The sequence below is a fragment of the Calypte anna genome, chromosome 33 (assembly GCF_003957555.1).
Source record: "Calypte anna isolate BGI_N300 chromosome 33, bCalAnn1_v1.p, whole genome shotgun sequence".
In the NCBI taxonomy this organism is placed as follows: Eukaryota; Metazoa; Chordata; class Aves; order Apodiformes; family Trochilidae; genus Calypte; species Calypte anna.
The window spans coordinates 1,532,350-1,545,673 of NC_044275.1; the positions used below are offsets into that span (position 1 = coordinate 1,532,350).

The 13,324-nt window shown below is 67.6% G+C and overlaps 1 protein-coding gene across 2 annotated transcripts; it reads left to right on the forward strand.

Annotated features, from left to right (window-relative positions):
• Window positions 1-59: 59 nt before the first annotated feature.
• On the forward strand, window positions 60-13,155 carry FMNL3 (formin like 3). 2 transcript variants are annotated; one of them, XM_030468120.1, is made up of 28 exons: window positions 60-248; window positions 2,411-2,494; window positions 2,603-2,683; window positions 2,761-2,837; window positions 3,783-3,866; window positions 4,438-4,578; window positions 5,305-5,413; window positions 5,508-5,584; window positions 5,695-5,788; window positions 6,147-6,221; window positions 6,308-6,418; window positions 6,517-6,666; window positions 6,822-6,923; window positions 7,029-7,275; window positions 7,457-7,525; window positions 8,085-8,209; window positions 8,292-8,494; window positions 9,042-9,276; window positions 9,365-9,433; window positions 9,941-10,021; window positions 10,133-10,262; window positions 10,349-10,509; window positions 11,121-11,222; window positions 11,327-11,416; window positions 11,500-11,611; window positions 11,902-12,000; window positions 12,697-12,729; window positions 12,813-13,155. In XM_030468120.1, exons 1-26 carry the CDS (start codon window positions 102-104, stop codon window positions 11,991-11,993), a joined length of 3,048 nt encoding a protein of 1,015 aa, XP_030323980.1. In that variant the 5' UTR covers window positions 60-101; the 3' UTR covers window positions 11,994-12,000; window positions 12,697-12,729; window positions 12,813-13,155. The 2 variants fall into 2 exon arrangements, with proteins under 2 accessions (XP_030323980.1, XP_030323981.1); XM_030468121.1 differs by lacking the exon at window positions 4,438-4,578.
• Window positions 13,156-13,324: the final 169 nt, after the last annotated feature.

Sequence of the window (13,324 nt, forward strand, 5' to 3'; positions counted from 1 at the left end):
CGGGGCGGGGCGGGGCGGGACCGGGCGGGACCGGAGGCGGCGGCGGCGCCGAACCAGACGGGCTGAGCCTCCCCCGCCGCCCCCCGGTGCCTGGGCCGGGGATGGGGAACGTGGAGAGCGCGGATGGGGAAGTGCTGCCCCGGGGCCCGGGAACGGTGGCGGCCCCGGGAGGAACGGGGCTGCTCGCCCCGGGCAAGATGCCGATGCCGGAGCCCTGCGAGTTGGAGGAACGGTTCGCTTTGGTGTTGGTGAGAGAACGACCCCCGCCGCGGCCCCCGCCCGTTCCCGCTGTCCCCGTCCGGTTCTCCGGGCGCAGTCCCGGTGCACTTCCCCCGTGCTCCGTTCGCTGCTCCCGCTGCGCCTCCAGCGGGTCTCGCCGCGTTCTCTCCGTCCGCCCCTACCCGGGACCCCTCCCGGTTCGCCCTCCCGGGCCGGACGCGCCCCTCCGCCGCGTTCCCCCCCCAGCGTCCGGTGGATGAGCACCGGGCGGGGACGGTACCGGCGCCCGGGGGAACCGGGGGCGGGCAGGGAGCGCCGGCGCCCGCGGGGATGGGCAGCGTCCGCGGGCGGCCCCGGGGGAAGCCCATCCCGGGACAGCCCCAGGGGGTGACGCCACTCCCGGATCACCGAGGGGGGCACCGTCGTTCTCGGGACTCTTTGAACCGGGAAGATCCCGTCGAGGCCAGGGACGGGGCTGAGCTCCGGGTCCCCGTGGGCGCGGGCGCCCCGGTCCGTTGTCACCGCCGGGGCGGTGTCCTTCCCGCAGCCGTGACCCGTGCCGTCCCGGTACCGGGACCATGTCTGGGCGGTGACCCCGTCCCCACCCTGTGCCCCCGGACCACCGGTGCCATGGCGGCCACGGCGTCCGGCTCCGGACACAGCGGGGTGGCCCGGTGGCCCCCCCGGGGTGATTTTGGTGGCGAGGGGACACACACACACCAACCGGGACAGCGGTACCGGGTGACACCGGGCACACGACCCCCGGTACCGCCGTCCCGGTGGCGGCCGGAGCCAACGGAAGCGGCATTCGGGCAGGAAATACCGAACGTGGCCCCGGGGGGGTTCGGGCAGATTGAATCAGAGGGGAACGGGGGACATCGGTACTGGGCGGGGGGGGCATCGGTACCCCCGGTGTGGGACTGTCCCGCCGGTGGTGGCCCGCGGGGCGTTATTCGTCGCCGCATCCCACGCGGGGCCGGTGACGGGGGGGACGTGGGACGCATCCTGCCGGGTGACGGTGACACCGAGGGGGGAGGATTTAGGGGGAGGATTTTGGGTGCCCCCCCCCGGTGCCGCCCCCCTAAAAATCCGTTTCCTCCGCTGCCCCCGGTGTCGGGAAATGTTTGATCCCGGGGCTCCGGTGGCCCCCGAACGGGTCCTCAACCCCCGGGGTGGTCTCTAACCCCGGTACCCCCCGTGCTTGGGAGCGCGGGGGGGTTGGGTTTGGGGAGGGGTCGCTCATCCGGAGGGTGTTTGGGGGGGTCCCCGGTGGGGTGCGGCGGTGGCGGAGGAAGCGCCCGACCGGGAGCGGCACAAAGGCAGGAAACGGAGCGGCGGGAACCGGGAGCGAGGGCGGCTGCGCTTCAACACCCCCCACACACACTCCCAGCTCCGGTGCCTCCCGGGCACCCCCCCCCGGGGCTTTGCCATCGGTGTCCGGTTAACCGGGGGGGGAAGGGAGACGCCGCCCCCGGGGGAATTTTGGGGCTTTTAGGGGGGGGTCCCCGTCCTGGCCGTGACGTCCCCGGCCCTGTGGGATTGGTTCCCTCCCCGGGGGGGGCACAGCCTCGCCCAGGCGCTGTCCCGGTTTCCTGCCGGGATGACCGGGGGGGATAATTATAGCTGCGGCGGTGGTGGCACCTCCCGGCACCGGCTCCTGTCCCCGGGGTGGCTTTGCCCGACCAGGTGGCATCTCCCGGGGGGGTGGCGTGGCCATCGGGGGTGGCATCACCCAGTGGGTGCCATCTCCCTCCCTGGCAGCCCCATGCCCTCTGGGCCACCCCCCATCCTCAGCTTTGCCCGTGGCGTCCCACTCGTGTTCCTGGTGATGTCCTCACTGTCCCCCGTGTCCCCGGTGTCCCCGCCGCGGTCAGGGTGCTGCGGTCGGCGGTGGGAAGTGGGTGCAGCCAGGAAGGACACGGTGGTGACAAAGAGATTTGGTGCTGCCGGTGGCTGGCACGATGGTGGCACTGATGTCCCCACGCCACATGGGTGGCCCTGTGCCCACTCGTGACCCCCACAGCCACGGGGCTGGGGGCCATTTGGGGGCAGGGAGGGGACACCCTGGCCGTGCCACGGGGCTGGGGGCCACCGGGGGGGACCTTGGCCTTGCTGTGTGGCCTGGAGGCACCTGGAGGGCAGTGTCCCCGTGTCCCCACGGGTGACAGCCCCCCCTCTGCCCCCCACCCAGAGCTCCATGAACCTCCCCCCGGATAAAGCCCGGCTCCTGCGGCAGTACGACAACGAGAAGAAGTGGGACCTCATCTGTGACCAGGTTGGGGAGCCCGGGGGGGGGGGTCCTGGGAGGGGTGGGGACACTGTGCTCTTGTGGCCGTGTCACCAAGTCCCCTCCCTTCCCGTGCTGTCACCTCCCCGTCCCCAGGAGCGGTTCCAGGTGAAGAGCCCCCCCCACGCCTACATCCAAAAACTGCGCAGCTTTCTGGAGCCGGGGGTCACCAGGAAGGTGAGGGGGGGGCTCAGGGGGTTCGGGGGGGTGGGCGCAGAGGGGGGGGGGTGGCTCAGCACCCACTTTGCCCCCAGAAATTCCGGAGGAGGGTTCAGGAGTCAACCAAGGTGCTGCGAGAGCTGGAGATCAGCCTGAGGACCAACCACATCGGGTGAGCAGCGGGGGGGGGGGGTGTCCGGAGGGGGACACAGGGTCCTAGAGGGGGGACAGAGGGTTCCGGGGACTGTCACGAAGTCCCGAGTGGGGGAGGGGGTGTCACAGAGTCCCAGCCGTGGCCCCACGGCAGCGGCATCCGGTGGGAAGATGCCACGGGGGTGACCCGAGGCTTGGGAATGTCACCGGGGATGTCACCCGCGGGGACCCCCGGTGGCGTGGCCGTGCGCGGGTCACCTCCTGCACGTGCCCCATCGCCGGCCCCACCGCGCCCGCCCCGTCGGCGGTTTCCACCCCAAAATAGCAGCAACCGGAGACAGGAAAGGGGCCGGGGGCAGGAAAGGGGCGGCCGCCCCCCACCCCCCCGGCCCCTCTGCTGCTCCACTCAGCACCCCCGGCTGCGGGCAGCGGGACGGGAAGAGGGACGGGGAACCCCCCACACCCCCCACCCACCCTGCAACCCCCCATTCCTTCACCCCCCGGCACATCTCTGCTGGACAACCCCCCCACCCCCTCCACCCCAGGGGTCCCAGGACGGGGAGGGCACCCCCAGACCCCTCCACCATAGGGTGCCCAGGATGGGGGGGCACAGCCCCAGCCCCCACCTCAGGACACCCCGAACCCAAACCCCCGCACCCCTCACCCCAGGGCACTCCGGATGGTGGGCACTGCCCCAGCACCCACCTTTGGGCACCCTGAGCAGCCCCCCCCGGAGCTCCCATGCCGGGGGGCTCAGCCGCAGCCCCCAGCCCACTTCCCCGCCTCCTCCCCGCCCTCCCTGCCCTGCAGCCGGCAGATAAACCCGCCCCGGGGCTGGCCCCGCCGATAACCGTGGGCCTGCAACCGCCACCGGAGCCCCGGGACACCGAGCCGGGGGTCTTCATGGTGGGGGGGGAGTTTTCGTCTTAGAGGAAGGGGTGCTGATGGGTGCTGGGTGCTATAGGTGGGTGCGGGAGTTCCTCAACGATGAGAACAAGGGGCTGGACGTGCTGGTGAACTACCTGTCCTTCGCCCAGTGTGCTGTCATGTGAGTGGGGACACGGGGGTCCTGGAGGTGCTGGGGGGTCCTTGGGGTGCTAGGGGATCCTTGGGGTGCTGGGGTCCTGCGTTTAGGAGGGTTCTGGTGCCCCCCTGGCAGGTCCGGGCTGTGGGCAGGGACGTTTTGTTGGCACCGGGGCAGCCCAGGGGGACACAGGGACCTTCCTGCCATGGGGTCCTGGGAGGTGCTGGATCCCCCCTCCTGCCCACCTGGGGTGGGGAACAAGGGTTCTGGTGGCACTTTTGGGGTGCTCAACCCCACTTGTGTCACTTGGGCTGGAGACAGGGGTTCTGGTGCTACTTTTGGGGTGCTCAACCACCCTTTTGTTCCTCGGTTTGGGGACAGGGGTTCTGCTGCCACTGGGACAGGGGTCCTGGTGCTACTTTTGGGGTGCTCAACCCCACTCCTGTCCCTTGGGCTGTGTCCAGGAGTCCCGGTGTCCCCCTCTCTCCCCTCGCCCCCCTTTCTGCTGCCCACCCGCTTCCTCGCTTGCCGTGGTGGCTGCGCCGTGTGCCCCCTCCCCACGTGTCCCCGTCCCCATCCCCGCCGTGTCCCCCAGGTTGGATTTTGAGGGCCTGGATGGTGGTGAGGACGGCGCCCTGGAGAAGCTGCGGGGCTGGAGCCGCTCCATTGAGGACCTGCAGCCCCCCAGCACCCTGCCCGGCCCCTTCACCCGCTCTGCCCGCCAGAACGCCCTACGGTACGTGCCCCCCACCCCGGGGGGCTGCAGGGGGGGATCCCCACTGCTCTGGTGGCTCTGGTGGGACACGGGGCTGTGTGCTGCCACGGCTCTGCCACCCCCAGTGCCACCCTGCTGTGGCTGTGCCATTCTCAGTGCCACCCTGCCATGGTGTACGTCACTCCGGTGTCACCCTGCCACGGCTGTCCCATCCTCACCCCGTGCCAGGCACCCTCCTGCCCTGCCGTGTGCCCCGTGCCAGCTCTGTCCCATGCCATAGCACACGTCCCCAGCTGCCCCACGGTGCTCCCCGAGCCCCCCAGCTCTGCCGTGCCCCCCGGTGTGGCCGATGCCACCGGTGCCACCCGTCCTGCCGCTCTGCAGCCGTCTCTGTCCCCCCCTCTCCCCTCCGCCTGTGCTCACCCCCGTTCTGGCTCTACCCGGGGGTAACGCGGCCCCATCTCTGCTTCCAGGCCCGGGCCCCCCCCTTTCTGGCTGCGCTCTCTTTCTCTCTCCTCCTCGCCTGCCCCCCCGGTAAGTACCGGGGACCGGGACCGGGCACTCGCGGTGGCTTCGCTCCGCAGCTTCTGTCCCTCTCTCACCGCTTCTCTCTGCCTTTCCCAAAGCCCCCGCTTTCTGTCCCCACCCTGATCTCCACACCCACTCCCTCCCCTCCCACCCCTTTCCCGGGTGGGTGCAGCCCCATGGGGTGGGAGTCCCGCTGACCCGTGCCCGGTGTCCCCCCAGCTCGGGCACCCTGCCCAGCCGCAGGGCGCTGAAGAACTCCCGCCTGGTGAGCCAGAAGGACGATGTCCACCTCTGCATCATGTGTCTGAGGGCCATCATGAACTACCAGGTATGGCCACCCCACGGGGAGTGGGGGGACACCCATCCACCCCCCACCTCCCAGTGCCACCGGTGCCAACACCGTCCCCACGCTGTCCCCGCAGTACGGCTTCAACCTGGTGATGTCCCACCCCCACGCTGTCAACGAGATCGCCCTCAGCCTCAATAATAAGAACCCGCGGTAAGGGGAGGGGTCCCGTGGCCTGGGGAGGGGTCCCCGGTGCCAGCCAGGTGTGACAGTGACAGTGACAGTGACAGTGACAGTGACAGTGCCACTGTTGCCCCACCCAGGACCAAGGCGCTGGTGCTGGAGCTGCTGGCGGCCGTCTGCCTGGTGAGGGGGGGACACGAAATCATCCTGGCTGCCTTCGACAACTTCAAGGAGGTACCCGGGGGGAGCAGGGAGGGGCTGGGGGCACTGGGATCAGGCTGGGATTGAGGAGAAGGACCTGGAAGAACCGGGGACACCAGAACCGGGCTGGGATGAGGATCAGGATTGGATTGAGGAGCAGGATCTGGAGGAACTGGGGAGACCAGAACCAGACTGGGATGGGGACACCAGGACTGGGCTGGGATGAGGATCATGAAGGCCGGGAGCTGGGGGGGAACAGGGAGGATGATAAGGGCTGGAATGGGGACAATGGGAACAACAGGACGAGGCTGGGCTTAGGGGTCTGGAGCGAGGGTCTGGGGGCTCGGGGAGGGGGGGTGCAGGTTGGGTTAACCCCTTGGCTGCTGCTCAGGTCTGCAAGGAGCAGCACCGCTTCGAGAGGCTGATGGATTACTTCCGCAACGAGGACAGCAGCATCGACTTCATGGTGGGACATGGAACCTGGGCCGGGGTCTGTGGGGGGGCAGAGGGTGCTGGGGGGGTGTCTGGCGGTGACCCCAACCCCTCCTGCAGGTCGCCTGCATGCAGTTCATCAACATCGTGGTGCACTCGGTGGAGGACATGAACTTCCGCGTCCATCTCCAGTACGAGTTCACCAAGCTGGGGCTGGAGGAGTTCCTGCAGGTATGGGGTGAGGGGAAGGGTCGGGGGGGGTGGGTGGGAGCACACCCCGAGGACCAAGCCCCCTCCCCAAACCCCTGACGCTGCCCCCGTGCCCATAGAAGTCGAGGCACACGGAGAGTGAGAAGCTGCAGGTGCAGATCCAGGCGTACCTGGACAACGTCTTTGATGTCGGGGGACTTCTGGAGGACGCTGAGACCAAGAACGTGGCCCTGGAGAAGGTGGAGGAGCTGGAGGAGCATCTGTCCCACGTACGTCAGCGTGGGGGGGACACGGGGACGCTCCTCACTGGGTCCTGGGGGATCCCCTCCCAGGGGATGGCGTTGCCCCCGGGGAGGTCAGTGGTGATGAGGGTGGGGGGGAGGGTGGTCCCCGAGCTGGTGTCACCTCCGTGTCACCCCCACAGCTGACAGAGAAGCTGCTGGACCTGGAGAACGAGAACATGATGAGGGTGGCAGAGCTGGAGAAGCAGCTGCTGCAGCGGGAGAAGGAGCTGGAGGTGATGAAGGTGCGTGGGGTGAGGGGGCCCGGGGTGGGGTAGGGGGGGAAGTGGGGCAGGGTCCTGACCCACCCTGAGCCCCGAGCCCCCGGGTCTGACACTCGGTGTCCCCAGGAGACCTACGAGCACACGAGCCACCAGGTGCACACACTGCGGCGGATGATCCAGGAGAAGGACGAAGCGTTCCGCAAGCGCTACGGCTCCGAGCCCCTCCCCGCCCCGGGGGCTGAGCTCCCTCCCCAGCCCGAGCCTCAGCCCCCGGAGGAGGCCCTGAGGGTCCCCCCCTTGCCCCCCGTGGAGGTTGCGCCTCCCCCGCCCCCCCCGCCACCCCCCCTGCCGCCCCCTGCCCCCCCGCTCCCAGGTGAGGATGAGGAAGGGTCCCCAAAACGGCAGTACCCCAGAGATGGGGGGGAATGACCCCAAACCCGGTGTGTCCCCAGTGCTGGGACACTCCTGAGGCTTGAGGGGTCCCCCAAAACCGCCCCCTCCCCCCTTCCCCTCCAGCTGGGACACGGTGTCACCCTCTTTTTGTCCCTTGGCAGGGAAGTGTCCCCCCGCCCCCCCACTGCCAGGGGCTTCGCCCTCCATCGCCCTCACAGTCGGATTGTCGGGTAGGTGGGGAGGGCAGGGGGACCCTAGGGACAGGGAGACCCTGGGGACAGGGACAGAGAGGGCAGGGAGACCCTGTGGGAAGCAGGACTTCGGGGACAGGGAGGGCAGAGGGATCATGGGGACAGGGAGAGGGACAAGGGGTGCAGGGGGACCGTGGAGATGGGGACAAAGCCCGGGAATAGGAGGAGGGTGCCTGGCAGGCACTGTGGGATCAGGGCTGTAATGGCCACGGGACGGGTGAAGGGACCACGGCATGGGGATGGGGGTGGCCCAGGGGATGGGGTGACCCAGGGGATGGGGGTGACCCAGGGGATGGGGGTGGCCCAGGGGATGGGGGTGACCCAGGGGATGGGGTGACCCAGGGGATGGGGGTGACCCAGGGGATGGGGTGACCCAGGGGATGGGGGTGGCCCAGGGAATGGGGTGGCCCAGAGGACAGTGCCAACCTGGAGACCAGTGCACAGGGGCTTGGGGTGGCTGCGGGTGGGCAGAGGAGGTGTCCCCCGTCCCCAAGGGGTGTAGGGGGGTGGTGCTGAGCTGTCCCCTGCCCCCGGGCAGCCATCCGGATCAAGAAGCCCATCAAGACCAAGTTCCGCCTGCCCGTCTTCAACTGGACGGCGCTGAAACCCAACCAGATCAGTGGGACGGTGTTCAGCGAGCTGGATGATGAGCGGGTGCTGGAGGTGGGCTCAGGACCTCCCCCCCCCCAGCGTCCCCACCACCTCTGCCCCCCTCTCCGAGCCCCCCCGTCCTTTTCTCTCCCAGGACCTGGACCTGGAGCGTTTCGAGGAGCTCTTCAAAACCAAGGCGCAGGGACCCGCCCTGGACCTGGTGTGTGCCAAGAGCAAAGCCTCGCAGAAAGTGGCCACCAAGGTGACACTGCTGGAGGCCAACCGGGCCAAGAACCTGGCTATCACCCTGCGCAAGGCTGGCCGAGGCACCGAGGAGATCTGCAGAGCCATCCACACGTAGGGGACCCCTGTGCTGGGGGTGCCGGGGGACACACACACACGACACCTCTGGATGGGGTGTAGGGGGTCAAAGCAGGGTGCAGGGGTGACCAGACAGGGTGCAGGGGGACTGGTTGGGTGCAGAGGGGTCTTGTTGGGGTGCAGGGGGTGTGGTTGGGGTACAGGCAGTCCAGTCAGTGTGCAGGGGGTCAAGTTGGGGTGCAGGGAGTCAGGTTGGGGTACAGGAGGTCCAGGCAGGGTGCAGGGGGTCAGTTGGGGTGCAGAGTCATCTGCTTAGGGTACAGGGGGTCCGGTTGGGCTATAGAGGGTCCAGGAAAGGTGCAAGGGGTCTGTTTGGGGTGCAGGGGGTCAATTTGGGGTGCAGGGGTCCGGTTGAGCTATAGAGTGTCCAGGCAGGGTGCAGGGGGTCTGTTTGGGGTTCACGGGGTCAGGTCGGGGTACAGGGGGTCAGTTTGGGGTGCAGGGGGTCTGGTTGTGGTGCAGGGCTCTGCTGGGGGATGCGGGGGGAGAGTCAGATCCCTGAGGCCGGGGTTGCCGGGTTCAGGTTCGACCTGGCGACGCTGCCGGTGGATTTCGTGGAATGCCTGATGCGGTTTCTGCCGACGGAGGCGGAGGCAAAGGCCCTGAGGCAGTGGGAGAGGGAGCGGAAGCCGCTGGAGGAGCTGGCGGACGAGGATCGGTTCATGCTGCAGTTCAGCAAGGTGGAGAGGCTGCCCCAGCGCATGGCCATCATGGCTTTCCTGGGCAACTTCACCGAGAACCTCCAGATGCTGACACCGGTATGGAGCTGGGGAAGGGGGGGAGAGGGGGGTCCGGACCCCACAGCCCCAGCTGAGCCCTCCCCCCACCCCCTCTGCCCCCCTGCAGCAGCTCAATGCCATCATCGCAGCCTCAGCCTCGGTCAAGTCCTCGCAGAAGCTGAAGCAGATGCTGGAGGTGAGGCTGGGGTGGGGATTAGGGGGGTGGGGAGAAACTGGGACAGACTCATCGAATGCCAGACTGGTTTGGGTTGGGGGGAGCTCAAAGCTCCCCCAGTGCCACCCCCCGTGCCATGGGGACACCTCCCAGCAGCCCAGGTGGCTCCAAGCCCCATCCAAGCACTGCCAGGGATGGAGCAGCCACCTCAAAGATCCTTCAGATGGGCTCTGTGGTTCCTCCCCCCAAACCATTCCATGATCTAAAGATCATCCGGTTCCAACCACCTCCCATAAGCAAGGATGATGCCTCCCAGGTGGCTCCAAGCCCCATCCCAACCTGGCCCTGAGCACTTCCAGGGATGGAGCAGCCACAGCTTCTCCAGGGCCAACCTGGGCCAGGGATTCCCCACCCTCCTAGGGCAGAATTTCTTCCTAACACCCAGGTCCTGCCCCTCAGGGTAGGGTAGGTGGGTATTGGGGTCCAGGGGGCTCCTCCCTGCCCCCCTCATCCTCTCCTTCCCTGCAGATCATCTTGGCCCTGGGAAATTACATGAACAGCAGCAAACGAGGCGCCGTTTATGGCTTCAAACTCCAGAGCCTGGACCTGGTGGGCACCCCCAGACCCCTTTGCCTGGCTCCTTGGGGGGGGGGGGTGGTGGTGTGTGGGGGTGTCTCATCCCACAACCTTGACCAAATCCCTTCCCAAATCCTCCTGCAGCTCCTGGACACCAAATCGACAGACAGGAAGATGACTCTGCTGCATTTCATCGCCCTGACAGTGCGGGAGAAGTACCCAGAGCTGGCGACCTTCTGGCAGGAGCTGCACTTCGTGGAGAAGGCAGCTGCAGGTGCTTCCCACCCCCATGTCCCCCCCTTTATAAGTGTGTGTCTGGGGGGGATGCTGCAGCTCCCCTGACCCTGTTGAACCCTTCAGTATCCCTGGAAAACGTCCTGCTGGATGTGAAGGAGCTGGGCCGGGGGATGGAGCTGCTGAGGAGGGAGTGTGGGCTGCATGAGCACGGCGTGCTCCGAACCTTCCTGGCCAGCAGCGAGGGGCAGCTGGAGAGGCTGCAGAAAGATGCAAGGACGGCAGAGGTGGGGATGTGGGGAGAAGGGGGAGGTGTGGGGAGAAGGGGGGGATGTGGGGAGATGGGGGGGATGTGGGGAGGAGGGGGGGATGTGGGGAGGAGGGGGAGATGGGAGGGATGTGGGGAGGAGGGGGGATGTGGGGATGTGGGGAGAAGGGGGGGATGTGGGGAGAAGGGGGAGGTGTGGGGAGGAGGGGGGGATGTGGGGAGATGGGGGGGATGTGGGGAGGAGGGGGGCATGTGGGGGGGCTGGACCTCGCCCAGGCCGTCTGCACGCCCCTGTGGGTGGGGGGTGTCTTGCTTCCTGTGCTCCTTGTGCACACGCCTTGGTTCTGTTGCACGATTTGGTGTGCACGCCGTGCTTTGCACAGCCCTTGTGCACATCTTTGCACACTCACCCTGCACCCCTTGCTTTGCACACCCATCCTGCACCCCTCACTTTGCACACTCATCCTGCACCCCTTGCTTTGCACGCCCCTCGTGCACCCCTCACTTTGCACACTCATCCTGCATCCCTTGCTTTGCACGCCCCTCGTGCACACCTTCTCACCCACCCTGGAGGTCTCCAGGAGCCGGGGGGAGGTGCAGCCCGGGGGTGACCTCCCTGTGCCCCCCCAGGACGCCTACAACACAGTCGTGCGGTATTTCGGCGAGAGCCCCAAGACCACCCCCCCCTCCGTCTTCTTCCCCGTCTTTGTCCGCTTCATCCGCTCCTATAAGGTGAGGAGAGGGCCGGGAGGGGTGGGGGGTGACCCCGAGGAGGGGGTGGGGGTGTCCCACGGGTGTCCCACGGGTGTCCCACGGGTGTCCCGTGTCCCCGGCAGGAGGCGGAGCAGGAGAACGAGACGCGGCAGAAGCAGGAGGAGGTGATGCGGGAGAAGCTGCGGGCGCAGGAGGCGAAAAAGCAGGAGAAGGTGAGGGGGTGGGCACGGGGAGGGGTCTTGATGGGGGCGGGGAGGTGACACGGGTGTCCCCAACCTCTCCTTGACCCCGGCAGCGGAACAAGTGGCAGCAGCAGGAGCTGATCGCGGAGCTGCGGAGGCGCCAGGCCAAGGATCACCGCCCCGTCTATGAGGGCAAGGACGGCACCATCGAGGACATCATCACCGGTACGGCCCCCCCCCGAGCCCCCGGGACCCCCGGATCCCGCTGTGTGCGGGGGGCTCATCTCCTGTGTCCCCCCCATCCCTCTCTGTCCCCCCCATCCCTCTGTGTCCTCCTCATCCCTCTGTGTCCCCCCCATCCCTGTCTGTCCCCCCATCCCTCTCTGTTCCCCCCACCCCTCTGTGTCCCCCCTATCCCTGTCTGTCCCCCCTCATCCCTCTGTGTCCCCCTCATCCCTCTGTGTGTCCCCCACCCCTCTGTGTCCCCCCTGGCCCCATGTTCCCCCCCCCCACAGCCCTGAAGAGCGTTCCCTTCACTGCCCGCACGGCCAAGCGGGGGTCCCGGTTCTTCTGTGACCCGGCCCATCACGACGAGTCCAGCTGTTAGCCCCCAGGTACCGCGGCGTGCCGGGACCCCCCCTCGGATCATCCCCCAGACCCCTCCCGGACCCGCGTGTCCCCCCCTCCCCCCCCAATGCCCTCACCCCGGGGTGCTCAGCACCCCCCAGCCCCTCAAAGCCGAGTGGGATCCCGGGATGGGATCCCTGAGTGAGATCCCGGGATCAGATCCCTGGATGGGGCAGTGGGAGGAGATCCCTGAGGGGATCCCGGGGTGGGACATCCAAGATAAGATCCTAAGATGGGATCCTGGTACAAGAGCCCAGGACAAGATCCAGGGAATGGATCCCTGTAAATGATGCTGGGAGTGGATCCAAGCACAGGATCCTTGGACAAGGTTCTGGGACTGGATCCCAGGGCAGGATCCCAGTACAGGATCCCAGTACAAGATCCCAGTACAAGGCTGGCTTCCAGTACAAGATCCCAGGGAATGGATCCCTATAAATGATCCCAGGACTGGATCCAAGCACAGGATCCCAGTACAGGATCCCAGCACAAGGCTGGGTTCCAGGACAGGATCCCAGTACAGGGCTGGGTTCCAGGACAGGATCCCAGGACAGGATCTTTGCTGCAGTGTAGAATCCCAGTGCTCAACTGGATCCCAGTGCAGGTTTCCAGTACCAAACTGGATCCCAGTGCAGGATCCCAATGCAGTACTGGATCCCCCTGACCGTGTCCCTTCCACCCCACAGCCCACCAGTGGATCCGTCTGTAGCCCCCGCAGGGTAAGGACCCCCCCGGGAGGGATGGGGGGGTTGGGGGCTGCAGCTGCCTCAGTTTCCCCTCCTCACCCTGCTCTACCCCACAGGTCTGAGGGGGGGGCCCTGTGCAGGACCACCCCATGGTGCCACTGTCCTGGCAGGAGGTGTCCCCATCCCATTCCCCCCCTCCCTGATCTTGGGGGGCAACTCATAGCCTGGACCCCCCCCCCCAAGTCTTCCCACAGCAGGGGCCAAATCCTGCCTGGATCCAGGGGGGGGGGGATCAGGGGTGGTGGCTGACCCCTGGGGTGCCCCTTTGCCATCGGGGTCCCTGTGGGGGGGGAGTCACCACCCCAGCGCCCCCCCCCCCTTCCCCCATCCCACTGTGGGGTCCCCCCCCCCGCGCTCAGCACTTTGACCGTGGATGTGAACACTAAAGTGCCAAAAAAAGGGACCAAAGCCAGGCCGGGGGGGTGGGGGGTGGCAGGATGGTGCCCCCCACTCTGGACCCCCCCCCGGGACCAATCCCCCCCCCCAGTGACTTTTTGTACATGTGAAATATATGGAGTCTTGTACCTGGCTGCTCCCTCTTTGGGGGTGGGGGGGAAGGCAGAGGGGA